Source organism: Jaculus jaculus, chromosome 14 (genome assembly GCF_020740685.1).
Source record: "Jaculus jaculus isolate mJacJac1 chromosome 14, mJacJac1.mat.Y.cur, whole genome shotgun sequence".
NCBI classification, from domain to species: domain Eukaryota; kingdom Metazoa; phylum Chordata; class Mammalia; order Rodentia; family Dipodidae; genus Jaculus; species Jaculus jaculus.
Genome location: NC_059115.1, coordinates 15,736,626 through 15,762,942, shown reverse-complemented (window position 1 = coordinate 15,762,942; position 26,317 = coordinate 15,736,626). Strand labels below are relative to the sequence as shown.

General features: G+C 54.0%; 3 protein-coding genes across 6 annotated transcripts; 2 read left to right on the top strand and 1 right to left on the bottom strand.

Moving 5' to 3' along the window:
• Positions 1-2,900: 2,900 nt before the first annotated feature.
• Cdc42ep5 (CDC42 effector protein 5) lies at positions 2,901-12,056 on the top strand. Its single transcript, XM_045133985.1, has 3 exons — positions 2,901-3,331; positions 4,164-4,312; positions 11,522-12,056. The coding sequence occupies exon 3, from the start codon at positions 11,522-11,524 to the stop codon at positions 11,981-11,983; it is 462 nt and encodes a 153-aa protein (XP_044989920.1). The 5' UTR covers positions 2,901-3,331; positions 4,164-4,312; the 3' UTR covers positions 11,984-12,056.
• A 1,244-nt stretch (positions 12,057-13,300) lies between these two features.
• Leng9 (leukocyte receptor cluster member 9) lies at positions 13,301-14,761 on the top strand. The gene has a single exon (XM_004671516.2). The coding sequence runs from the start codon at positions 13,317-13,319 to the stop codon at positions 14,718-14,720; it is 1,404 nt and encodes a 467-aa protein (XP_004671573.2). The 5' UTR covers positions 13,301-13,316; the 3' UTR covers positions 14,721-14,761.
• Positions 14,756-25,846, bottom strand: Leng8 (leukocyte receptor cluster member 8). 4 transcript variants are annotated; one of them, XM_004671556.2, is made up of 16 exons: positions 25,710-25,846; positions 23,752-23,844; positions 23,070-23,241; positions 22,643-22,744; positions 21,732-21,842; positions 20,795-21,047; positions 20,431-20,572; positions 20,035-20,238; positions 19,395-19,673; positions 19,041-19,181; positions 18,659-18,944; positions 18,207-18,308; positions 18,047-18,115; positions 17,830-17,959; positions 17,543-17,750; positions 14,756-15,993 (listed from the first exon to the last, which is right to left on the bottom strand). In XM_004671556.2, the coding sequence occupies exons 2-16, from the start codon at positions 23,787-23,789 to the stop codon at positions 15,831-15,833; spliced, it is 2,400 nt and encodes a 799-aa protein (XP_004671613.1). In that variant the 5' UTR covers positions 23,790-23,844; positions 25,710-25,846; the 3' UTR covers positions 14,756-15,830. The 4 variants fall into 4 exon arrangements, with proteins under 4 accessions (XP_004671613.1, XP_044989917.1, XP_044989918.1 ...); XM_045133982.1 differs by having other exon boundaries at positions 15,858-17,750; XM_045133983.1 differs by having other exon boundaries at positions 15,858-17,750; positions 20,431-20,569.
• Positions 25,847-26,317: the final 471 nt, after the last annotated feature.

The following is a 26,317-nucleotide window of genomic DNA, read 5'->3' as shown; positions in this document are numbered from 1 at the left end:
TTATTTTATTTACTTATTAGAGAGAGAGGGAGAGAATGGGCATGCCGGGGCCTCTAGCCACTGCAAACAAACTCCAGAAGCATATGCCACCTTGTGCATCTGGCTTACATGGGTACTGGGGAATCAAACTCTGGTCCTTAGGATTCACTGGTAAGCTCCTTAACTACCAAGCCACCTATCCAGTCCCAGTAAAATACTTTTTAAAAACTTTTATTACAACTGCTGAATTTTATTTTTTGGATTTTTTTTTTTTCAAGGTAGGGTCTCACTCTGGTCCAGGCTGACCTGGAATTAACTCTGTAGTCTCAGGGTGGCCATGAACTCATGGCGATCCTCCTACCTCTGCCTCCCGCGTGCTGGGATTAAAGGCGTGCGCCACCACGCCCGGCACAACTGCTGAATTTTGATGCACCATGCTACCCTGGTTAAGCTTTCTTCTGATACTGAGCCCAGGCCTCTGTAGAGAAAGAGCTTGTTTTTCTAAGCCTGCTTTATTTATTTGTTTTTAAATTTTATTTTATTTATTTATTTAATTTTGTTTGTTTGTTTTTTAAAGGTAGGGTCTCACTGTAGCCCAGGCTGATCTGGAATTCACTATGTCATTTCAGGCTGGTCTCAAACTCACAGAGATTCTCCCTCTGCTGGGATTAAAGGCATACACCACCCTATCCACCCAGCTGAGCCTGGTTTATCTTACTTAACATAATGGTCCCCAGTTTCATTCATTTCCCTGCAAAGAACTGGATCTTGAGGGAGGGGTTTCTTGTTTGTTTTGTTTTTGTGGGATGCATGCACATGTCCATGCAGATGCACTCAGAGATGCATGGAGGCCAGAAGAGAATGCAGGTTTTCTTCTTTTATTTATCCACATATTCCTGGAGGCAGAGGACCTCTTTAAAGGGAGAGCTGAAGCCGGGCGTGGTAGTGCACGCCTTTGATCCCAGCACTCAGGAGGCAGAGGTAGGAGAATTGCCATGAGTTCGAGGCCACCCTGAGACTACATAGTGAATTCCAGGTCAGCCTGGGCTAGAGGGAGACCCTACAATGAATAAACAAAAAAGACAAACAAATAAACAAAGGGCAGAGCTGTAGCTTTTGTGGCCCCAGAAATTCTCAGGTCTCTGCCTCCCCACAGGATTAGGGTTACAGATGTGCACGACCATGCCCAGCTGTTCATGTGGTTGCTGCAGAACTGAACTCAGGAGGCCTCAGACTCATGCCAGCTGCACACATTCTTACTCACTGAGTCAATCCCCAGCTCTCATCTTCCTTTATGCTGTGCAGACTTCCATGATATACACCTAACACATTTTCTTATTTATTTATTATTTTATTTTAGAGAAAGAGAATTGGCCTGCCAGGGCCTCAGCCACTGAATTCCAACTCCTGACACTTGCGCCATCTGGCGGGCATGTGTGACCTTGCACTTGCCTCTCCTTTGTGTGGCTGGCTTACATGGGATGTGAAGAGTTGAACGTGGGTCCTTGGGCTTCACGGGCAAACGCCTTAACTGCTAAGTGATCTCTCCAGCCCTTTTTCTTTGTATTAACAAGCACGGGGGGCGGGGGGGGGGGATGAGAATGAATGGATGCACCAGGGATTCAAGTAGCTGCAAAGGATCTCCAGATGCATGTGTTACTCTGTGCATCTGGCTTTATGTAAGCATGGTTGAGTCAAACACTGGTCGTTAGGCTCTGCAGGCACCTTAACCACTGAGCCACATCTCCAGCTCCCATACCACATTTTCTTTATCCATTCAGCTGTTGGTGGGCATCTAGAGAGATTCTATCACTTGGCTATTGTAAAGCTGCAGGAATAAACTTGGATTTGCCTGCCCGTGACTCTGTGACATACTGACCTAGATTCCTGTCAGTGCCTTTCAAGTTGGCCTCTCAGAGCAAACCATATTCCACCCTTACCCGCTTACCTATGTGCCCCGTGCTCCACTTGGCCTCTGCCTTCCTGCCTTCTTGCCAATGAGTTCTTCCTTTTTCCCTAGGCTCTACAAATCCCCACTGGTCCTTCAAGGTGAGGATCAAGAGGGCTTCCTTGTTACCTTTCAAACTGACTCCTCTTCAGCCCCAAACCCAGACCCCAGCTTTCCAGGAATCTGACCTCAGCTCTCACTGGGCTTCCTCTCCCTCTCTAGTGATTTGATCTGGTGATCCCTTCCTTTAGCACTGATCCAGCCTCCCACCTGGCCACACACCTCTCATTTTCCACTAAGCCAGCCTCCCTCCCCCGGGCCTCAACACCCCTGTGCACTGGCCTTCCACCTAGGTCTCCCTTGCACCCTATGAGCAGCACAACTTTCTGAAGACTGCTCCCCTCCTCTCCCGGCAATGCCCTCCCCTCTCCGGATGGCTTTAGAAGAGCAACCTCAGGCCCTCTTCCCGGATCACTATGACTGCGAAGGTTGGATATAGCTGGGTGGTGGGGCACGTCTTTGAATCCCAGCACTAAGGAGGCAGGGGTAGGAGGATCTCTGTGAGTTCGAGGCCACCCTGAGACTACACAGTGAATTCTGGTCAGCCTGGGCTACAGAAAGACCTACCTCGGAAAAAACAAAAAACAAACAAAAAAAGGCTGGACACTCTGTTAAAAGGATGTTTGCAATACCCAAATCTGTCTTCACTTCCCTACAGACACAGGTACTCTGAGTGAGGTGATGCCCTTGCTATGGAGCCTGACTGTGGGAAGTGACATACAGCCGCGGGACTCCCTCCCCACTGATCAGTCTCTCAGGCCACCTCTTCCTCCAGCAGGACGGGGTGTTCTCTCTCCCTTCTCCCCTCCCTCCTTTCCTCTCTCTTTTTTTCCCTTCCTCTGTCTTTCCCTTCCCCTCTCTCCTTCCCTCTCTCGCCCTTTTTCTTCCTCCTCCCTTCACATACACACTCACTCCCCCAACAGCTGCAATCTGGAAGAAATTACTCTTCTAAACATCCAGACTTCCCGGGTTTCAGGAAATTCCAAGCTGGGCAGGGGGAGGGGCCGGGCTGGGGGCGCGCCCTCCATCCCCCCCCCCCGTAAGCTCTGCGCCTGTTTTGTGCACACCCAGTCCAGCCTCCTCCCTGGTCCCCACAGTCAGCCCACCGGGGCCTCGGCTTCTCCACCACCAGAGCTTTCTAGTCCTTTAAATCCTAGAGGCAAACTTTTTTTTGGGGGGGGGGGGTAGTAAGGAAGGCTGGGAGGGGCCTGTGGTTTAACCCTCTCGGCCCGGGACAATGAACTGACTGAGAAGGAAGGACTCTGCAGCCTGGGCGGGGACGCCGCGCTAGCTTGGGCTCCAAGGATGGCCCCCGAGAGGGGCTAATCTTCAGTCCCGGTGCAGGTAAAGAAGGGACCCAGGTCAGCGCCGGCCAGGGTTGGTCTGGACTTCTGGGAGGAGGGCTGGGGTCTGCACTCCCGGGTCTGAGGGAGGGGGGCTGGGGTCTGCACTACCGGGTCTGAGGGAGGAGGGCTGGGGTCTGCACTCCCGGGTCTGAGGGAGGAGGACCGGGGTCTGCACTCCCGGGTCTGAGGGAGGAGGACCGGGGTCTGCACTCCCGGGTCTGAGGGAGGAGGGCTGGGGTCTGCACTCCCGGGTCTGAGGGAGGAGGGCTGGGGTCTGGACTCCCGGGTCTGAGGGAGGAGGACTGGGGTCTGGACTCCCGGGTCTGAGGGAGGAGGGCTGGGGTCTGCACTCCCGGGTCTGAGGGAGGAGGGCCGGGGTCTGCACTCCCGGGTCTGAGGGAGGAGGGCTGGGGTCTGCAATCCCGGGTCTGAGGGAGGAGGGCTGGGGAGGAGGGCTGGGGTCTGGACTCCCGGGTCTGAGGGAGGAGGACTGGGGTCTGCACTCCCGGGTCTGAGGGAGGAGGACTGGGGTCTGCACTCCCGGGTCTGAGGGAGGAGGACTGGGGTCTGCAATCCCGGGTCTGAGGGAGGAGGGCCGGGGTCTGCACTCCCGGGTCTGAGGGAGGAGGGCCGGGGTCTGCACTCCCGGGTCTGAGGGAGGAGGACTAGGGTCTGGATCCCTGGGTCAGCGGGAGGAGGTCTGGGAGCACTTACCTGCGAAATAAGGGAAGTAGGGCTCCTGGGATCCGAGTGTGCGGGGCAGGGCACCCGGATCCCGGCGCCTAGATCCTGGATCTCCTTCGAGGTTGAGCGTGACACTTCCTTGGCAGGTGAGATCCCGCCCGGGGCAACCAGGAAGGCCAGGGCTGGAGTCCAGGAGGCAGAGGCAGAGGCAGACTGCCAGGCAGGGAGGGGTCGCAGCTTGCGTGGGAGCCCCAGCGCACCCGCCCAGCGCTCCCAGTTCACTCAGGACCCCGAGGTAAGTGGCTGTGCTTGGGCAAGGGTCCTTCGTCCCAGCTGGAGGGAAGAGAAACAGACTGACAGCCGGAGAGTCCCGGGCTGCTGAAGTCTGTGCTGCAGCCACGTGGCTTCAGGAAGCGGTTTCCAACCCTAAGAACCCAGGGGTCTCTCTGCCCAAGGGTCCTCCGCCGGGCCTGGGCCCCTCCGCCTTCCAGCCTGAGAACCAGTCCAGCAGGCTTTTGGAGCGAGTTGTTATTTCCATTTCCGTCCTGGCAGGGCTGTGCCTGGGAGAGGACAAGGGTGAACCAGCTGTGCCCCCCCCCCCCAGCAGCTGGAGCTGTGGCCTGCCTGGCCAGGAAGGAGAGGGTGGGAGAGGCCAGAGGAGGTCTGCTTATCTGCCTGAGTGACACCCGGGGCAGACCCTGGTTCCCCTGCGTGCCTGCTCCCCTCCAGCTTCACATCAGTCCCAAACAACAGCCCCTCTGTACAAGCCTTGGCCAGTGACGAACTTTTTCCAAACATGACTGCATTCTATCAGGTGTAGCAGCCCTGCTCTGGCCAGATTACAGCCTGGAGCTGAGTGTGTGAAAAGATACCTAAACTTGAGGGGCGGGCGTGGGGATGGGGTGGGGTGGGAGGAGTGAATTGCCTGAGGTCTCAGAGCCAGCCAGGAAGCACTTTAAAAAAATATATTTTATTTTTTATTTAGTTATTTATTTGGCAGAGAGAAAGAGGAAAGGAGAGAGAGAGAGAGAGAGAAAGAGAATGGGCTCGCCAGGGCCTCCAGCCACTGCAAACGAACTCCAGACACATGTGCCACCTTGTGCAGCAGGCTAACATGGAGCCTGGGGTATCGAACCTGAGACCTTTGGCATCCCTCTAGCCCCAGGAAGCACTTTTTAAATTATTCCCCCACATGTACAATGGAAAAAAGAAAAAGACAGTTAAAGTTGTAAGGAATTCCTCACCACCACCACCTTTATATTAGATTGCCCTTCTCCCTCGCTCTCCATCTTCCTTGGGTGGCTGTGAACTGGGTGATATCATCCTTACAAACATCACAGTTGATGTGTTTGGGTCCCATATCCAGTCCTCAACATTTGCTCCTGAGTGATCCAGGGAATGTTACTCAAACCTCTTTGCTTTACAGCCGTCATACAGCCATTTAAAAATAGTGAGGGCAGGGCTTAAAGGTTCTTTCTTGCAAAGCCTTGCTGGCCTGTGTTCAATTTCCCAGTACCTACATAAAGCCAGATGCACAAAGTGGCATGTGCATCTGGGGTTTGTTTGCCATGGTAGGAGGCCCTGGCGTGCTTATTCTTCCTCTCCCTCTTTCTCCCTCCCCCACTGCCTCTTTCTCTCTCTCTTTCTCTCAAATAAAAATATTTTTAAAAGAGATATTAGATATTAAAAGAGATGACTTAGAGTTTAAGGTACTTGTCTGCAAAGCCAAAGGACCCTCTTTCTCATGTGCCTCTTTCTCTTTCTCAAATAAAAGAAAGAACATATTTTACAAAAAAAAAAGATATTAGGGCACTGGAGAGATGGTTCAGTGGTTAAGGCATTTCATTTGTAAAGCCTGACAGCCTGGGTTCGATTCCTCAGTACCCACCTAAAACCAGATGCACAAAATTGCCATCTATCTGGAGTTCATCTGCAGCTCCTTTTCTCTCCCTCCCTCCCCCCTCTCTTTCCTTGTATATAAATAAATAAACTAATTTACAACACAAATCATTAGGGCTGGGGATGTAGTACAGTTTAGAGTGCTTGCTTGACATGCACAGGCCCTGAGTTCCATCCCCAACACTGCATACGCCAAGTATGGTGATACGTGTCTGCAGTTCCAGGGCTTGGGAGGTAGAAACAGGAGGAGAAGGAGTTGAAGGTCATTCTTGGCTACATAGCAAGATCCAGAACAGCCTTGACTACCAGAAACCCTAGCTCAAGACAAAGAGGACATTCATTATCGTTTTCCCCTCATTAGTTTTGAAGAGTAAGTTTGTGCACCCATGTGAAGTACTCAGACCAGTGCTCAGCCCAGAGAGCGGGCTTGGGAAATAAAATGAAAGGCATGCATAAATCTCACACCACCCTCTAACAAGCAGAGGTTCAGACAAATGCTTTTCAGAGAGGTAAGTGAGGGGCTAGGTTGAAGAAACTAGTCAGGGTCCCACAGGAAAATAATAGGACAAAATTTGACTCCTAACATGTGTAGGTGAGAAACCACCATGTGGTGGTGCAGGCTTGTAACTGCAGCTACTCAGGAAGGCTTGTTGCCTCAGGATGATCACAAGTGTAAGGCCTGTCTGAACTGCAGACTGAATTCAACACCAGCCTCAGCAACATAATGAGACCCCTCCCCCCCCAGTCTCAAAAATAAATACTAGGGCTGGAGAGATGGCTTAGCGGTTAAGGTGTTTGCCTGCAAAGCCAAAGGGCCCAGGTTCGATACCCCAGGATCTACATTAGTCTGATGCACAAGGTGGCGCATGCATCTAGAGTTTGTTTGCAGTGGCTGGAAGCCCTGGCATGCCCATTCTCTCTCTCTCTCTCTCTCTCTCTCTCTCTCTCTCTCTCTCTCTCTGCCTCTTTCCCTCTCTCAAATAAATAAAAATAAAATATTTTAAAAAGTAAATATTAGAAGAGGGGCTGGAGAGATAGCTTAGTGGTTAAAGTGCTTGCTTGCAAAGTCTAAGGACCCACGTTTGATTCTCTAGTACCCACATAAAGCCAGATGCACAAGGTGGCACATGCATCTGGAGTTCTTTGCAGTGGCTGGAGGCCTTGCCATGCCTATTTTCTATCTGGCTCTCTCTCTTTCTCTCAAATAAATACAAATAACTTTTTTTTTTTTTTTAAAGTAAATACTGGGCTGGTGATCTAGCTAAGTGGTAGAGCATACTTGTCTAGAATCCACCAACGAGGGGCTGCGGTATGGCTCAGCAGTAGAGCATTTGCCTAGCACATGCAAGACCTGGTTTAATCATCAATACTGCAAAAAGAAAAGGGAGGTGGGGTGGATTCTATTCAGCATTTACTTATGGAATACCTTCCATGCACTGGATACTGTGTTAATGAGTTCAAAGCCAACATTCACCAATGTACATTCCAGGTATTGGTCCATTTTCTAGATGAGGGAAGGAGGTCAGATAGGTTACATAGCTTATTCCAAGCCACTTAGTAATGGCCACAGCCAGATCCAAGCCTGGGCAGCTGGTTTTCTGAATTCTGTTCCTTTTCACCTCTGACTTACTGCAGAGCAAGTACCAAAATAAAGGGCACCTAGAGAGGATTTTTTTTTTTAATGTTAAACTGATGATCAAGATTCATTAATGAGGGGATTGGAGAGATGGCTTAGCGGTTAAAGCATTTGCCTGCTAAGCCAAAGGATCCCAGGTTGACTCGCCAGGACCCACGTAAGCCAGATGAACAAGGGGACCAATGCATCTGGAGTTCATTTGCAGTTGTTGGAGGCCCTGGCGTGGCCATTCTTTCTTTCTCTCTCCTCCTCTCTCTCAAATTATAGATAGATAGATAGATTCATTAATGAGCTAGATTCAGCATTTAAAAATGAAATAGGGTTAGTCTAGAGAGATGGCTTAGCTGTTAAGGTACTTGCCTGCAAAGCCAAAGGACCCAGGGTTGATTCCCCAGGACCCACATAATCCAGATGCACAAGGTATTGCATGCATCTGGAGTTCATTTGCAGTGGCTGGAAGTCCTGGCACACTCATTCTCTCTGTTTCTCTGTCTCTCTCTCTTCAATAAATAAATAAATAAATATTAAAATAATTACTATTATTATTATTTTTGTTTTTTTGAGGTAGGGTCTCACTCTGGCCCAGGCTGACCTGGAATTCACTATGTAGTCTCAGGATGTCTCAGGGTGGCCTTGAACTCACGGTTATCTTCCTACCTCTGCCTTCCAAGTGCTAGGATTAAAGGCATGCACCACCATGCCTGGCTATAAATTATTAAAAAAAAAAAAAAAAGAAGCTTGATTGCAAAGCCTGACAGCCTGAGTTTGATTCTCTAGTACCCAAGTAAAACCAGACACACAAAGTGGTGCATATGTCTACAGTTATTTTGTAGCAGCAAGAGGCCCTGGTGTGACCATTCTTTATAGCCCTCATTGCCCCCCTCTCTCTGCTTGCAAATGAATAAAAATTAAAAAGAAAGAAAGAAAGAGAGAGAGAGAAATCTCCATAGGAAACATCAGAGTACTATGTTGTTAAGGACAAGTCTCAGCTCATCAGTTACTAGTTTCCACTATGGGGGAAGGAGAGTATGGTGACTGAGGGTCAGGCTACAATAAAAGCATATTTACATAGGTTAAGGTCAGAGAAAACTTGATCAACTGTGCAGACGTGTTGTATCAAGACCGGCTTCAAAGTTGGGCAAAGTGTACAAGCCTGCACTGTGAACCTAGCACTTGGGAGGCTAAAGCAGTAGGATCAGCATGGGTTTGAGGCCAGCCTGGGAAACCTAGTGAGACTGTATCTCAAAACCCTACTAATGAACACATAGCTCTGTCTGTACCTTGTGTCTGCAATGCTATTGGTATGTCCCGGGAGGCTGGTTCCTCACACAATGCTGGCTGTTTGCTCTTCCGCCACGGTTTCACGGAGCCCAATCTGTGTTCTGCTGCATTGTTCATGGCCACATTTTTCTTCTTCCCGCAACACTTGCACTACCAGTTGGCTGACACTTTTACAAATACAGTTTCCTTTAAGTAAGCTTTTCAAGGAAGGTGGTGCCATTTTATCCACTGTATAAACGGAAAACAGTAAGATTAATTCATCCAGATTCATGTAACTGGCAAAAGGGTGGGGCTTTGGTTGGAATAGGAACAAGGATTTGTCATAATAGCAGTGACTGTTAAAACAAAAGTACAAAGTCGCTCAAGTCCCTCCCACGAGTTCCAGAGCAAAGGGCCAAGTTCCAGGATGTGAGCAAAAGCTGGCTGGATTTCTTTTTACCATCCAGTCAGGTGCAGCGAACTAGTAATAGAGAACCTGGCATACAATTCACAAGTGAGCGGCTGCAAAAGCATCACTTTTTGCCAATTTTTAAAAATATTTTTATTTATTTATTTGCAATGAGAGAGAGAGAGAGAGAAAATGAGAATGAGGATGATGGGTGCAGCCGGGTCTCTTGCCACTGCCAACAAACTCCAGAGGCTCCACTTTGTGCATCAGGCTTTATGTGGGTACTGGGGAATCAAGCTGGGGCCATCAGGCTTAATAAGCAAGTGCCTTTATCTGTTGAGCTATCTCCCCAATCTCTTGCCATTTTGTTTGTTTGTTTGCTTGCTTTTGTTTTTCGAGGTAAGGTCTCACTCCAGCTCAGGCTGGCCTGGAATTCACTATGTAGTCTCAGGGTGGCCTCAAACTCTCAGCGATCCTCCTACCTCTGCCTCCCTAGTGCTGGGATTAATGGCATACGCCACCAGGCCGGGCTTCTTCTTGCCATTTAAAAAAAAAATTTTTTTTAACAGACAAACTTTATTTATTTGAAAGAGAGAGAGAGAGAATGGGCGCTCAGGGCCTTCAGCCACTGCAAACAAACTCTAGACGCATGTGCCACTTTGTGCATCTGGCTTATGTAGGTCCTGAGGAATCAAATCTGGGTCCTGTGGCTTTGCAAGCAAATACCTTAACCACTAAGCCATCTCTCCAGCCTGCCATTTTTTTTTTGTTTGTTTGTTTGTTTGTTTTCAAGGTAGGGTCTCATTCTAGCCCAGGCTGACCTGGACTTCACTATGGAGTCTCAGGGTGGCCTTGAACTCACAGCAATCCTCCTACCACTGCCTCCCCAGTGCTGGGTTAAAGGCATGCGCCACCATGCCGGCAACTGCCATTTTTTATATATTTGTATATTTCCTATTCAGATAGTTTGGGGCTGGAGAGATGGCTCAGTGATTAAGGCGCTTCCTTGCAAAGCCTCATGGCCTGGGCTTGATTCCGCAGCCACTGCAACTGAACTCCAAACACATGCGCCACCTTGTGGGCACGTGCAACCTGTGCGCTTGAGTCAGCTTGTGCATCTGGCTTACGTGGGATCTGGAGAGTCAAACATGGGTCCTTGGGTTTCTCAGGCAAGCATCTTAACCGCTAAGCCATCTCTCCAGCCCAATAAAAGTACATTTTTAAAAACCAGGTAGTTTAAATTATAAAATTCTGTGTCCCGTGGACCACCTTAATTAGAAAATTAGAATCTTCATACGAGTCTGCATTGTGATTTTTGTGCAGACCCTCAGGCTTCCTGGTCCTGTCTGTGTGCGCACAAGCACACATGTGCCTTAAACCTGCATTTAGCCTTCAGTCATCCATCTAAGTTTTTAGGAAGAGATCCTGGGAATTTTTTTCTTCTCTTTCTTTCTTTTTTGTAAAGAGTTTCCTACTAGACAGGTTGGGAAGCACTCCAAAGGGTTTGGTTTGTTGTTACCCAGCCCTACAGGAAGGCTCAAATACTGTCTGGATGAAACCTACAGGACAAATGCGCTGGGCATTTTGGATTTAAGATTAAATCTGATCTGAGATTTGAGCCTAGCCATTTTGAATTGAACCATTAGAGACTCATTCTCCCTACTTGTAAAATGGGAATCATCATTCCATCATAGCCTTATCCTTATTAGAACTTTTGTTTTGTTTTGTTTTTCGAGGTAGTGTTTGGCTGTAGCCCAGGCTGACTTGGAATTCACTATGTAGTCTCAGGCTGGCCTCAAACTCTCAGCATTCCTTCTACCTCAGGCTCTCTAGTGCTAGGATTAAAAAGGTGTGTGCCAGCCAGAGGCAGAGGTAGGAGGAGGAGGATCGCAGTAAGTTTGAGGCCAGCCTGAGACTACATAGTAAAGTTCAGGTCAGTCTGGGCTACAGCCAGACCCTACTTCAAAATCAAACAAAGATGTGTGCCACCACTGGCCTAAATAAATTTTTATTTATATTTTTATTTGAGAGAGAGAGACGTGTTAGTATGGGCGAGCCGGGCCCTCTAGCCAACTGCAAAGGAACTCCAGACGCACGCGCCACTTTGTGACTATGGCTTTACTTGGGTACTGGGGAATCAAATCCAGTACTTTAGGCTTTGCAAGCCAGCGCCTTTAACCACCGAGCCGTCTCTCCAGCCCCCTTATCAACAATCTTGGAGACTATCTTGTGGCAGCCCAGTTGGAGCTGGGGCTGGTGGTGAGGGGAGATGCGCTGACTCGTGGACCCTGTCCCCACAGATGCCCGTGCTGAAACAGCTAGGTCCCGCGCAGCCCAAGAAGCGACTGGAGCGCGGGGCGCTGTCTATCTCGGCGCCGCTCGGTGACTTCCGGCACACACTGCATGTGGGACGCGGCGGCGACGCCTTCGGGGACACCTCTTTCCTGAGCCGCCACGGGGGCGGGCCGCCCCCGGAACCCCGCGCACCGCCCTCGGGGACTCCGCACTCCCCTCCGCCGCCCGCAGCACCCCAGCCCCCATCGCCCAGCCTCCGCACACCCTCGCCCGCAGACCCATTGCTGTCCTTCCACCTGGACCTAGGCCCTTCCATGCTGGACGCGGTGCTGGGCGTCATGGACGCGGAGCGCGCCACGGCTACCCCCGCCAAACCCGATGGGGATGCCCACCCAGGGACGCAGCACCCCAGGGCCCGCGGTCGCCCCAACGCTGACCACGAGCTGGACGACGTCATTGGTCTGTAGCGCCCTAGTTTCCGCACCCTTCCTGCCTAGCAGCCACTTCTGTACACATAAACAGCCGAGGTTTGCACACTGAGGCTAGCTCTGCTCAGTTTACGCGGGGAAGGGTTGCAGAGGGCGGGAGGTGATAGGGTTCCAGAACCTTCAAGAACCAGGTGCGTTACCTGCAGGTCTCTTGAGGCATGGAAGGGTGAAACCCCATCCCTCGAAGAGTGCCCGGGGCATGGCCATGTGGTGCACACACCCCCCTCCCCAGAAAGCGAGGTTCCTGTTTGTCCACTTCCACTGCTTTTATTCATCCATCAGATATTGACCCGACGCCTGTGACAGCTGGACAAGGTCCAGAAAGGGTCAGAATTTCCTGTGCATCTCAGAAGGACTTTGTCCCTGGGTGGAGTTGCTTAGGAAGGGCGACCGAGGGAAGTAAGTGGTCGGACACCCGGTTCAGTCACAAGGAATGTGAGGAAAGCTTGATCCCCCTCCCTGAACCGGCCTCAGAGGGGTGTCGGGATGGATGCAGCAGCGGCTGCGTCACAAATCCTACCAGAAAATTCAGTCTTAGCTGAGCGTGGTGGCGCACGCCTTTGTCAGCCCTCGCGAGGCAGAGGTAGAATAGCTGGCAGTGAGTTCAAGGCCAGCCTAAGACTACATAGTGAATTCCAGGTCAGCGTGGGCTAGAGCGAGACCCTACGTCGAAAAAAGAAACAATTCAGCCTGAGCCCCCTCGCTGGCGTCCACGTTTTCACTATCCCAGAGGGCTGCCCAGATGGACAGGGTGGACTGAGGGCGGGATCCCTGAGGTTCCTAGAGATGGTTCTCAAGTGTCAATCACTTGTTGGGGACGGGGCTAGCTCCTCAGGCCCTGGGAGGGACACAGACGTGAAACTGAAGGACTGGAGGCAGAGGGGCGGGGCGTGCGTCAGTCACTCAGCGGAGGGCAGAGGAGACACTTTGAGCCCCGCCCACAGGGACGAGGCCTAGGTAAGTCAGCTGGATAGGGGCGGGCCGGCTGCTCCAAGACCGATTAGGAGCGGAGCACACATAAGTCAAGCCGTGGGATGGGGCGACGGCTGGCTCAAACCTCTTGGCTGGGGCCTCAGCAGGTCTTTAGCCCCTCACTCACCGACGAGGTGTATGAAGTAGTCAGCTGAACGGGAGGGGACCCCGCGGCCTGCGGCCAAAGCAACTGGGAGGGGCGGGGCCTGGCTCCGAGGCCCGGGGAGGACCGGCCGCGCGTCGCGCTCTGGGGCGGGGCGGGGCACGCGCCCACCCCTGGCCGGGTGCGGCGGACACCGCGGGAGTCACGGTCGGGTAGCGCACTCGGACTTCCGCTCGCATGGCGGCAGCGGCCGAGGAGACCGCCTGCCGCTTCTTCCTGGAGGGCCGCTGCCGCTTCGGCGCCCGCTGCCGACAGCCCCACCCCGGGGCGCCGGAGTCCGCGGCGTCTGGCGGGGAGGCGCGGCCCGAGGACGGCGCCAAAAAGCCGCCGCTGCGCACGGCCGCGGCCGTCATCCAGCGCATCCGCTGGGACCCGCGCCTCGACCCCGCCGACTTCTCTGTGGGCTACTTCGATCGCTTCCTGGGCGTGAGGGAGGAGCCCTTCGGCGCCTTCTGCTGGGACGAGCCGCTGGCGGCGCTGGGGCCCGGCGTGCTGGCCGTGCCGCAGCACCGAGTGCGCTACTTCCGCTTCCGCGGCCGGCTGGTGTGGGACCGCGCCTCGCGCACAGACCTCGTTTTCGGCTCCGGATCCGCAGCCGGCCGCGGGCCCACGATCCTGGACGCGCTGGACGGCGAGCGCGCGCAAGCCATCGAGCACGCACCCGACAACGAGGACGCGCACCGGCCGGAGGTGGAGCTAGAGGCCAAAGAAACCCCAGATGCCCCGAAGGAAGGAGCCAGAAACCTGGCCAGCACTGGGCTGGACAAGTCATACCTGGAGCCCCCGGAAAAGGGTGAGGAAGCCGGAGAGACAGGGCTGAGTAGAATCACTGACTCAGGAACACAAGAGTCGAGTGGGTGCCTTGGAGAACAAGAGAGGTCCTATATGCCAAGGGAAGCCCCTGGAGCTACAAGGCTGCCCCTGGGTCAGGCGCAGGTCGTGGCCGACTCAAGGTCGTCTGCTGGAAAGATGGAAGCAGAGCGGGGTACAGGAGCCTGGCATGAAAACCAGAAGGCCGCACACCAGCCCCGGCCTACTCATTTCGTGGGCCTCATGGTGACAGAGCCTGGGCTTCAGGCAGAAGTGGCCAAAGCACAAGCGCACCTCCTCAGAGATGCCCCATCCTGTGCCGAGTTCCTGGTGCCCCCAGAGGCCTTGCACCTGACACTTGCTCTCCTGAGGCTGGCAGGCCCTGGGGAGGAGGCAGCAGCGGTCCAGGCTCTGAAAAGGGTTCTCCTGACCCTAGGGCTTCGGGTACCCACGCAGTTACAGTTTAGGGACTTGGTTCTCCTGGGCCACCATGTGCTCTGTGCCCTACCCTCCCCCGCACTGACAGGCACGGCCCAAGCTCTGAGTCAGGGGCTGGAGGCAGAAGGGCTGAGAGTGCTGCAGCCCTCAGGGGGGCTGCATCCCCACCTGACACTGGCCAAGGTGCCACGAGGCTCCCAGGCCCACCTCCCCCAGCCTGGGTTCACCATGAACCAGGAGATGGGAACCCAGCCACTGAGGAAACTCTGGCTGTGCCGCATGGCAAGGGCAGGGGACACCTACCAGCCGCTGGCTGAGCTCCCACTGGACTGACAAGTGGCCATACCAAACATAAAGGACGAGCAAGCTCTCTCTCTCTCTCTCTTTAATTTTGGTTTCTTTCAAGCTTTCAAAATGACTCAGTGCTCAAAGAAAGAATGAAGGAAGGGAAGGGAGGGGAGAGGGTGGGAGGGGAGGCAAAGGGACATCTGAAAAAAAGCAGCCTGACAGTTCAGCTGTTTGCAACCTCAGCACATCCTCCAGTTACATGGCAGAAGAGGGAGGGAGGACCGAAAAGAAAAGGGGAGGAAAGAAAAATAACTTAAACACACACACAAAGAAAAGAGAAGGAAACATGATGTGAGCTGGTGATCCATGAAGGCAAGAGGGAAGAAGGGGGGGAGGGAAACCGTTTTACCTGTGCTGAACCAGGGAGGGCAGGGGACAGGAGAGGAAGGAGGGGAGGGAAAAAAAATCAGAAGAAACATTGGGGCAGAGGGAGGAAGGGACACGGAGACAACTTAATACAACTTGAGTGAGACGAGGCGGCCCGGCCGGCGAGGTCCCGCGAAGGCCTTGGAGTCCTCAGTGCAGTGTGGCGGCTGGTCTTGTGTTGATGCTGGCATTTCTGGGGTGGGGGGCCAAAGGTGGGGCACAGTCTCTAGGCAGCTCCCCTCACCCCAAACACTGAGGCCCCAAGGGCTGGGCAACAAGAGTCTATGAAGAGGCAGACGAGGCAGCAGGTCAGGTGGCTGGCTGGCTGGTGCCCCACTGCAGGCGGGTGCGGGCTGGACGGCCTGTCTTCTTTCCGCTGGCCCCCCAGCATGGGACGGGCCAGCTCGCAGGGTCGGGTGCCGGAGTAGGAGCTCGAGAGAGAGAGAGAAAAAACACTGAGACAGCATTAGTGGAGGTGAGAAGTGGACACAGAGCCTGCAAGTCCCCCACCCACCTCCACTATCCCAATCATCCCTCTGAAGCAAAAAATAAAAATGTAGAAAAATCTCTGTACAGACTCCCCAGTGGGAAATGGGGGCAAGGTCAGCGGCTCTTCCTGGAGCCCACTTCCCCATAAATTAATTTACAACCCAAGTCCATGGCTCAAAAATTTTCAGAAAGGCGGCGCTGGGGGCCGCAGCCCTGCCCCCGCCCATGCTCGCTGGGTGCTCAGAAGGCTGGCAGCTGCGCCAGGCTGAGGCGGCAGTCCACGCTGGAGTTGTCCGGGCCCGTGTAGGACAGGCCTAGGGGCTCTAGGAAGGCCCGGCAGGCGGCCTCGCCCTCGAAGGCCAGCTCGGCCTGCAGGTAGGAGACTGGCAGCGCAGGGCGGAAGCTATGGAGACAAGAGGAGAAAGTGATGAGGCCGGCGGGCAGGGGAGGGCCCCACGAGCAGGGAGCAGGTGCCCCCTGTTCGGGTACCCACATGTTTCCTCAGCATGGACCCAACTGACTTCCACAGCCCATCCCAACCTCCCCACCTCAGGGGCTTGGGGGGGCCCGGGGTAGGGCTGACAGCCCCAGAGCCCAGCATTGCCCCCCCTCGCCCTCACTTACCTGTCCAGGAAGGAGGGGACAGGAGGGGAAGGGCCCAGCTGGCTCCTCTGCTGGCTGAGGAGCTGGAGCCAGACAGAGGGAGTGGTACAAGGGCATGGAGGGCAAGGCCAACAGTAACCCCACTGTCGGCTCAGAAGGTGGCACAGACTGGCACTCTCAACAGTGACTTGCTGCTACTGAGGTGCCCTGCCCTCCTCACTGCACACTTGTCACACATGGCAAGAATCCACAGGGACCCACCCTTTCCTGTGAGCCATCATGGCCCTTTAGACACTTGGGAAACATCAATTTCTGGAGCCATGCTCTCTGCGGCCCTTGAACAGAGCAGCCTGCTTGCCTCCCAAGCCAGCCTCTGTGCCCCTGGCAGGAACACACGGGTCTGGCGTGTATGGGACTTGGCCCACTTCACAGGGGAAAGGCTGAGAATGAGGTCAACATCAGGCCAGGGCCCCAACGCTGATTATATAAACCAAAAGGATCACCTGCCCAATCACTCCACATGTGCATTGAGGCGCAGATCTGCCCGCGCAGGAACCTACTGGGCCACAAAGGACTAGGCAGGCCCTGCTGCCCACTCATCTCTTAGCCTGTGGCCTCTCTCCCTTAAGTCTGTGTACTTACCACCTACATAAGGAAAGGTGGTACCTAGCCTGGCATTCAAGAACCCTCTTGATTCCTGACAGACCCCTTGACCAGTTTTTCAACCAACATGGGGACCAATGACAAGTGTGGGACAATATAGTAAAACATTAACCTTGGGTCTACCCACTAAATACCCATAACATCTTTCGTGTGACAACAAGAAACATCTCTTGGGGGCCTTTGAACCTTAAAAGAACTGTTGGCCTAAATGCGAGTCAACCATTTCTTACCCAACAATAGCAACATACAGAATGCTAGAAAAAGGTCTTTTGCCTGTCTCCCATCGCACTGTCCTTAAGTACTCTGGCATTCAGAATAACTCAGTAGTACAGGGCCTCTCCTAATGAGACCAAAAGCCATACAATTGGGGCCACCCTTTTTAGTGTTTCTAGAACAGCAGAGGAGCTGCAATGGACAAGTAAAGGCCATAGAGACAGGAGCGTGAAGATACAAATCTCGCCTGAGAAAACAAGAAAAGGGTGCAGGCTGAATGGAGAAAGAACAGGAACAGTGAGGTAAGAAAGATGGGACAAGGGACACAGAAGGGACCTGGAACCGAGGGTGGTCGAAGAGGAAAGCCATGGGGAAGGGGCTCCAGCATAGGACTGAAGATTAACCAGGAGCACATGGAGAGGGGGCGTGGCGGAACCACAGCACAGAAGGCCACAGAGTGCAGTGCCACATACGTTTTGATCATGGCCTTGAGAGCAGCCTTGCGCTCTCGGTCTGCAAACTTGTCCACGAGGTAGCCAGACATGCAGGGTGCGTGGCAGTAGAGCCGGAAGAAGCGGTGGTAGTTGCCCAGGGCCCAGGCTGCCCGCAGTGCCAGTGCATGAGACACACAGGGGTCTGTCTTCAGCTCCCTTGTAAGGTACGCAAGCTCTGTGGTAATGTCTGCAACCAAGACAATGGGAGGTCAGGTGACAGGTCACCACCCTAGGCACGGCACCCTCTATCCTGGTGGTCCTCTCACCTCCAGAATTCTTGGTGAAGATGTAGTAGAGGATCCGATAGGCAGTAAACTCGCCCACATTGCCTGGCAAGTTCTCAGCATATAAGGACTTGAGTTGCGTCTGGCACTGGTTGAACTCTTCGTGGTCACCCTGAGGGTAGGGAGGAGCTCAAGTGAGGCAGGTGACAGGGGCTATGGGGGAGGGAGAAGGCACAAGACTGCCCACCCACCCGCCTACCTTCTCCAAGGCAATGCGAGCATGGGTCTCATATACCTCTACGGTGAACTCGGTGCGGACGCCTTGTACCTAGGTAGTAAAAAAGATAGCATGTGGAGTGGAGCAGGGCAGGATGGCCAGTGCCAGCCAGCACGAAGGCCCTTTCCAGCATCTGCCTCACCGTCAGGTCCTGCCGGATGGACTTCATCTGCTCACAGGCAAAGGCATAGTCTTGCTTCTCCTTCCAGTGGGACTTGACCATGCACAGTGACTTCTTCAAAACCTGGCAAGGAATGGGAGGTAGGCTAGTGTGTCCCAAGCAGCACTTAACCCCACAGCTCAATGATATGCCTGGGTCATGACTCATTCCAACATGAACACACAAAAACAGGAGCCATACAACACAAGGAAGCACCTTGCTGCTTTTAGTTCACACAGAGGTTATATCTGTCCAGGAGCACCCCACAACCACCTGGCTCCAGAAAGCCCAGTGAGCCCAGCAAAGCCTAGCCTCAATGGCAGGGTTTTAGGCACAAGAATGTTCCCAGGTGTGGAGGCCTACATGCTAGGGTCTTTCCACGATCAGGGCTGCCACCCACACTCCACATATCCTGCCCGCTCCCTGAGACTTACAGCCACAGGGCGCACAGTGGACGGGTCGGGGGCACAGGTCAGACGCAGGTAGTGCTTGGTGATGTCGGGACAAGTGCCCACGATCTGCAGCTCCTGCCAGTCGGGATCAGCTCCACCGCTCTCCAGGCTGCTCACCTGCAGCACCAGGGGCTCAAGACGCAGGCGGCGGGAGTGCCCATGCTGGAAGCGGGCTGCCCGCTTCTGCTTCTTTAGCTCACGTTCTGGGTCCTCACATTCCAGGGCAGCCATCTTCTTGCGGCTACGCTTGGTAGATGCTAGGTCATGCCTGGGAAGGTATGAGGCGGTGAAGGAGGAGGCAGCTCCTGTGGATCCAAACACCTTCCACCCAGGCCTGGGACACACAGCCCTACCGGAGCCTCACCTTTTTCCCCTCTGTGCCCTGCCTCGGCCACGATCCATATGGGCCCCCCGACCCCCCCGGCCTTTGGGGGGTGGGTTCCTGCGGCCCACAGGGTGACACTCATTTCCTGAGTAGGAGCTGTCGGAATCCGAGTGGGAGTCACTGCACAAGAAAGCAGAAGGGTCAGGCTCCTGGCAGTGCCCTCCCAAACACAGGGTAAAAAAAGCCCCAAGCTGCCTCTTCCCAAAGGGTTAGGCCTCAAGTAGTCACCCTCAAAAGAACATTTAGCCCCCATGCAGCACCCACTCCCTGGCAAGCAAAGAGTCAAGTCTCAAACAGCACCCTTCTGCCAAACTGCAGCCACAGCCTGCACACCTTCTCCGGAAGTGACGGGTGGGGGACCTGGACGAGGAGCGGGAGCGGGAGTCCGTGCTGGAGGAAGAGCTGTTGTCCTTCATGAAGACGTTGCGATTGCCAAACTTGGCGAAGCTGCTACCCCGTGCTCGGCCAGCACCCCCAGCCCCAGGTGTCCCTCGCTGGGATTGGGCACCCCCGCCCCTGGTCACTGAGCCTGCCCCCCTGGTAGGGTGAAGGCTGCTAGGGGTCTCCCACCGCTTCTTCTTGGGGCTCTCAGCCACGGGTTCCCTGGTCAGCCTGAGGATATAACAGGGAAGGCCATCACCAACCAGCCACCAATTTGCTGGACTGCAGACTCCACAGCCCAGGGCCACAAAACCTAAGAAAGAGGCACTTACCCTGGCAACTCAACCAACAAAAGTCAGAAACAGGACTAAGCCCAAGGTTCTCTGTCTCCATGGGGTGCTCTTAGACACCAAGCCACCCACGCCTCCCCAGCCTGCAGACCACAAGACCCACAAGACCACAGCCTTGACCACTACTGGGCCTCTGTGGCCCCTGCAGAGCCTACCAGCAGCTCAGAACTCCAAATTCAAGGATCCCGCTTTCTGGTTCATTTCTCCACAGCCCCACTCCTCATCAAGTTACCCAGACTGACCCAGGCAGAGGCTCCCGGCTCCAGTCGATGGTATAGGCAGAGCCGTCCTGGAGCCGGGCCTGCAGCACCTCCTTAAGCAACTTCTCTGTCCGGTCCTTGTCCTCTTCTGATTCGCAGGCAGTGAAGCACCGCTCCACGTACTCCTTCATGTCCTGTGGCCAGTCGTCAGGCTTCCCAGACAGGTTGTTCCGGGCAGAAGGCCCACTATGGGAAGGGGAGGGCAGATGAGAGCTCTCAGCTGGGTGGACTGAGCACCCCAGCAAAGACCCTCCCCTGACTTCTGAGACAGCAGCCCTGCCAGCACCGATGCACTGTTTCCTTCACCTCACATATTGCTCCCAGGAGGGAACCTGGAGCACAGAGCAGGGACAGACAGGGGCAAGGGATGACCATCACCTGTGGTTCTGGGCTTTCTCAGGGGTGGGCTGGGGACCAAAGCTGCTGTGCTGACCCTCTGCACTGGAGCTGAAGCTCTGGTTGGTTGAAGCAAAGGGCCGCTTCTGGATGTTGAACTTGAGACCTCCAGTGCCAGGGGCTGCTGTGGAGAAGCAGCAGAGGCTGGAGTTAGGCCCTTGCCCAGACATGCTAATGGGATGCCAAGCTCTGGACCAGGTCCCTAACATGTGCATGGCTATCATACAGCAGCGACTCCTAGCCTCAGGACCATCCCAACACAATGCCAAAGGGTTACCCTCTCAGGAGCCTTCTGTAAGGATCCTGGCCCCCAACCCTCTGACCCCCAACACATCTACCAACTCACGCTTCATGCGGGTCCACAGCTGCTGGCCCTTCTTGGGCTTGGCAGGCTCACTGTAGCTATGCGGTCCATAGGCCTGGCCTGCAGGCGGCCCCGCCTGACTGTGCTGCGTGGCTGGGGCTGTTCCAGGCTGAGGACCATTGCTTAGACCATGTGCCCCATGTGGGGGATTTGAGGGCTGAGGGGGCTGGGCCACGGGCAGCTGCTGAGGGGAGGCCTGGTAGGTCATGTTCTCATCCATGCCAGGGACAGGGGGCTGTAGGAGGAAGCACAAGCTGAGGGTGGGAGACAGTACGCTGGTGCTGGTACACAACACAAGACCCTGTCATGACTTTCCGTGGGTTGCCATTCTGTGTTCTGACTCCCTGATATGTTCACGTTTACCAGAACCCTATCCACAGCTGAGAAGACTCAGACTAAAGAGACTGGGTGACTCTGGTCTGAGGTATTATGTTGCCAGCATGCCAACAGGAGTCTGACTACCACAGCCACTGACAGCAGCCCCCCCACATCTGACTTGGACTCTTCTCCACTCGTGCTGAGACAATGTAACTCTGAGCTGGATTCAAACCCAGGTCCAGCCACATCCCATGCTCTACTCTAGGCACCTCCACACCTCCACGCTGCACTCAAGTATAAAGGCAGACTGCTTGTGTGTGTGCACGTGCATGTGTAGGTGAGTGTGCAAACATGCTGATGGAAAAAAGAGACAGATTGCTACACTGCTCCAACAATATCCCAACACTGCAGCCCCCTGGCCTGACCCATACCTACTTTTAAAAACTATACTTTGCCCTACTCATTCTTAGATCAGAGCTGCATGGCAGCAAGGAAAAAAGAGGGAGGGGGAAAAAGCAGCTTTTGAAATCGCTTAAGACGATTCCACATTTGCTAGCCCCTCAAAACCTAAGATCCCACCTGATGCTGGGCACAGTGTTACCTGGTTCAGAGTCCCTTGGTGCTGGGGAGCCGACGGCTGCTGGGCTGTGGCTGAGCCATAGGAGCTGGCCATCCCGTACTGGGAGGGTGAGCCGTAGCTCTGGTACATGCTCTGCCAAAGGCACAGGGAGAGCCAAGATCAGTGGTGGCCACCTGTGCCTTCTGCCTCCTCAGATCCATATGCAACCCAAGAGGCTCTATAGGTCCTGCACCTTTTTTCTCTCCACCACACAAACAAAATCATACATTTTTTTTTTAAAAAAAGAAAAACCTCTCTTCATCCCACATCCCACTTTTGCCAGCGCCCAGAGCACTAGTCAACAAGCAGTTAAGTGCCACTCTTCTAAAGCACCATGATAAAGCAACAACAACAAAAAAAAAACAAAAAAAAAAAAAACACCAAGATGGTTGTGGTGGTGCACTCAGGAGGCTGGGGCAAGATCTACAGTTCAAGGCCAACCTGGGCTACATAATGGGACCCTGACTTGAAAAGCAAAAACCCATGCTTTAAGGAAGTGTGCCCTGAAGATCTACCAAGAGCTGTAGGAGTGAATGTGTAACATCCTGCAGGAAGTACCATTAGAGAAAATTGGGCAAAGAGGAACAGAGGCAGGAATCTGACCTTCAGGTACTCTGAAGGGGCTGTCAAGGCAGACCTCAAGAGGGGCACATAGCAAAGCAGAGAGCTGCAGCAGAGCAAAGCACGGTGGACCTGGCATGTGCTACTGTCTCGGAGGCAGTGATGAAAAGTGGGAAAAGGCCAGAATCAGACATGTAGAACTCTATGGGACTTCAGGACTTCTGGCTATGAGCTAGAGAACAGTTTCTAAATACCATCATTGCTGTCTACATCCCAGCAACCCTTCGCCCAGGCCAGCATATGAGCTCCACATGCAAAGGCCAGGTACTCACCATGGGGTAGTAGTAGCTATAGGGGTAGGTGTAATTGTACTGCTGGTACCACTGGTAGTACTGCTGTTGCTGCAAAGCCGAAGCTTCTGCCTGAGACACATACTGTGGAAACAGAGGACCATGTCTGTCAGCACTGGCCACAGTAGCCTGAGCACCCCACAAACCCCCAAAGGCAGGTCTTTTTACTGTGGTGTTACTTTAAGGGAGGCAACTGAGCACATGTCACTACACCTGGGAAATGATGACATGGCCACCCTCCTCGAGACCACATCTCTCAAGCCATGGTTGACTCAAGTAAGTTCACCCCTCCTCAGCTTTACATGACAGAAACACTTCTGTTACATTCATCAAGGGACCTCATTCTCAGAATGCCAAGTCCTTTGCACCTCCCCAACCCAGGTTTCCAGGCCCTGGAAGCCCTTCTCACTTGTGCATTGGCCACAGGTCCACTGTTGTTGGCTTTGGAACTGCCGGCAGCCCCTGATTTGCTGATGCTGGCCAGGGCCTGGCGAGCCTTCTCCCATTCCGGGTTCTCATGCATGGGGGTCTCCATGCCATTCTCTCTGGGGGCCCCGGCCACCATGCTGTACTGGGAGGACCTGCCAAGGGTAGACACCAACTCAGTCTGTTCTCCCACTGCAAGCAAGTGGGCAAATGCCAGGTCTTGGATTCCAGAGCTGTACTCCTGATCTACCAGAGCCTAAGCTGAAGCTGGTACACAAATAGGTTTTAACCCAACGCAAGGGTGACTGGTACCTCAGGACTCACACAAGACCTAACACCTTAGAAGGCATCCATGTTTTACTTAGCAACAATATGGCCTGCTTGAAAAAAAAAAAAAAAAAAAACCCAGACTTAGCAGGACAAATGGTGGAGTATTGCTAGAGGCTGCTTCCTAATTAAGGTTGTCTGAAAAAGAAAATCACACTTCGCTGAAATACACACCGAACTGCGGAAAACTCAGAAGGGGAAGGCTTGCCCCTCCACTCCAAAATCAAAACCTGGGCTTGTAGCCAAGAGCGTCCCAACCCACCCGGGGTTCTGAAGTCCCACCACAAAGGACAACACTGGGCCTCACTCCTCTTCTCCTCCTCCCTAGCCCCACTAACCAATCGGTGCTGCGCTGATCACCCACATTGGCCGCCATCTGGACCTTGGGGTCTAAGGAATGGACCTCGGGAGCCAGACTGCTTTTTCACTGTCTGTAAGGGAAAAAAAAAAAAAGATGAGTTTGAGGTATCCAAGACAGAACAAGAAGAAAACCTGGCTGGCCCTATGATTAGCTGGGCAGAAAAGGGAGTGGATTCAACAGTAGAAAGTACTGGTAAGAAATCTAAAGAGAAACCAACTGGTAGGTGGCTCATGCAGGAATACCAGTATTCTTGGGAGGCTAAACAAGAGGACTGAGTGTTCAAGGTCTACCTAAGGGACATAGTGAGATCCTGTCTCCAGAAACAAAATCAAAGAGAATTTCTGGATGTGGAATGCAAGAGGCTAGAGTATGCCAGGAACACCATGGAGTCCTTGGAGTGCTCCAGTACAGAGTTTGAAACAGGTGTGATGACAGATGTGAGGGAAACCCTCAAGAAGGCAGGTAGAAGGCTCTGCATGTGGATATGAGACCTCAGTTAAGGGCAGGGGACATTTAAAGAACCCTGGAGTATGAATACAGGCTCTATGAGGAAGTAGCAGGAGGAGGATGCTCCAGTAAGAAGTGTCAGGGAGCCGGGCATGGTGGCGCACGCCTTTAATCCCAGCACTCGGGAGGCAGAGGTAGGTGGATTGCCATGAGTTTGAGGCCACCTGAGACTCCATAGTGAATTCCAGGTCAGCCTGGGCTAGAGTGAGACCCTACCTCGAAAAACTAAAACAAAAGAAAAACAAGAAGTGTCAGGGAACCCCTATTTCTGAGAAGCTTGGCAAGAAGGAAAAGGGCGTGAGAGGGAACTGAAGGACAGAGGAAAACGTTTTAGGAGGAAAGGGGATTTGTGGAGGTTCCAGAAGAGCAAGCAGAAGTTTGAAAGCCCATGAAATCTTCTCCCACCATGTGAACACCCAGGTTTTCAATACCTAAAAGCCTAATTCAAAAAAATCCCCAGCCCGTTGTGATGGCGCACACTTTTAATCCCAGCACTGGAGAGGCAGAGGTAGGAGGATCACTGTGAGCTCAAGGCCACCCTGAGACTACATAGTGAATTCCAGGTCAGCCTGCCCTCTCTATCTGGGAAAAAAACAAACAAAAAACGGTCCCCAAACGGCTGAGAAGAGATTGGCATGGGATGAGGAGGGGTTTTCCTGGGATAGACCACAAGTAATCTCTTGGGTGAGGATCTGCAAGGTAAATAAAACTTTGGAGAACAACATCCTTTGGAAGTCATTGAGGGTTGGAATAAAGGGAGAAAAGTGAAGGATTAGGTCTTGCTAGCAGGGACCAAAATTCGGGTGAAGAGAACCCGGAGTCTTATCAAGAGTTTAAGGGACAGGACCAGGAATCTGGGGGGTGGGGAGGGCCAGAGAAGGGTCTTAGGACCCCAGCTGGGAACCGCGGGGCTGGAGAGAAACTAGGGGTTAGGCTCCTACACCGGTCTGATGAACAAGAGGCAAGAAACCCACGCGAGACCCGACGGAGGGCACCTGGCCGTCTTGCAGGCACGAAGATGGCAGAGGCGGCCCAGGTGGAGGAAGCGGCCGCCCTGGCGGCAGCTACAGGCCCGCCCAGTAGCCACCGCGCCAGGCCGCGCCTGCGCACCACCACGCACCCAGGCGGCGGGGGCGGCCTCGCAGGGTTGCCTGTAGCAACGCCCTGGGCTGGCGTAACAACTGGTGAATGGGTCGGTGTAAAGACGCGGGGGCGGTAGCGCGTGCGCATGCGCCTCGCGGAGAGGAAGGGAGCGGCCCGTCGGGAGCGCGCCAGGGCCAGCGGCGCATGCGCAGTGCCGTCCCCTCACCGCCACACCCTACGGACGCGGGGCGCAGCGTCGGTTGGGGTCGACCGAGCAGGCCTCAGGCTGGCGGGCCGTAAGAGACGCCGCGCCCCGTCGGCCCGCTCGCCGCTCTCCACACTCACCAGCACCGCTTGCTCCCGTGACTCGTCGTTAGCGGCCTACGGTGGTGGCACCACGGCAGCAACCACACTCTGCCACCCGGCTGGCTCTTGTCTGCTTAGGCGGAGACGTCCTGACCGCGGCGTCCTGACGTCATGCGGAAACACCGTCCCGCCTCTGTCGCGCTTGCGCATGCGCGACACAGACCAATGGCGCCTTGGCTGCGCGCCCGCCCCTCCCGCCTACGCAATCACTAGTGGGCTGCCGTAGGCAAGCCGGAAGTGGAGTCGGGACGGTGGCCCTTGGGGGACAAGCGCCGCTGACTCACAGCCTTTCGTGCTTGCAGTTCTAGTTTCGATTCAGGCCTGGTGGTGATGGCCCCTGAAGTGTGAACTAGAGGGAATGAAGGCTACCCAATCGGACTGTGACATGACAGCCCGGGGAGGCCTCGAGGAGGTCAAAGAAAGGGGATGAGGACCAGCCTCCGCCTGGAAGGGGAGCTTGGCCTAGTGAATAAACCTAGAAGGAGGCCCCTCAAGTGGGGATCAGCGAGCTCCAACCTGAAGAGGCTGGGAGCGTGGGTGGCTTGTGGGTGTGGCAGTGGGCTATCGCTGGGGAACACTGGTGCCGG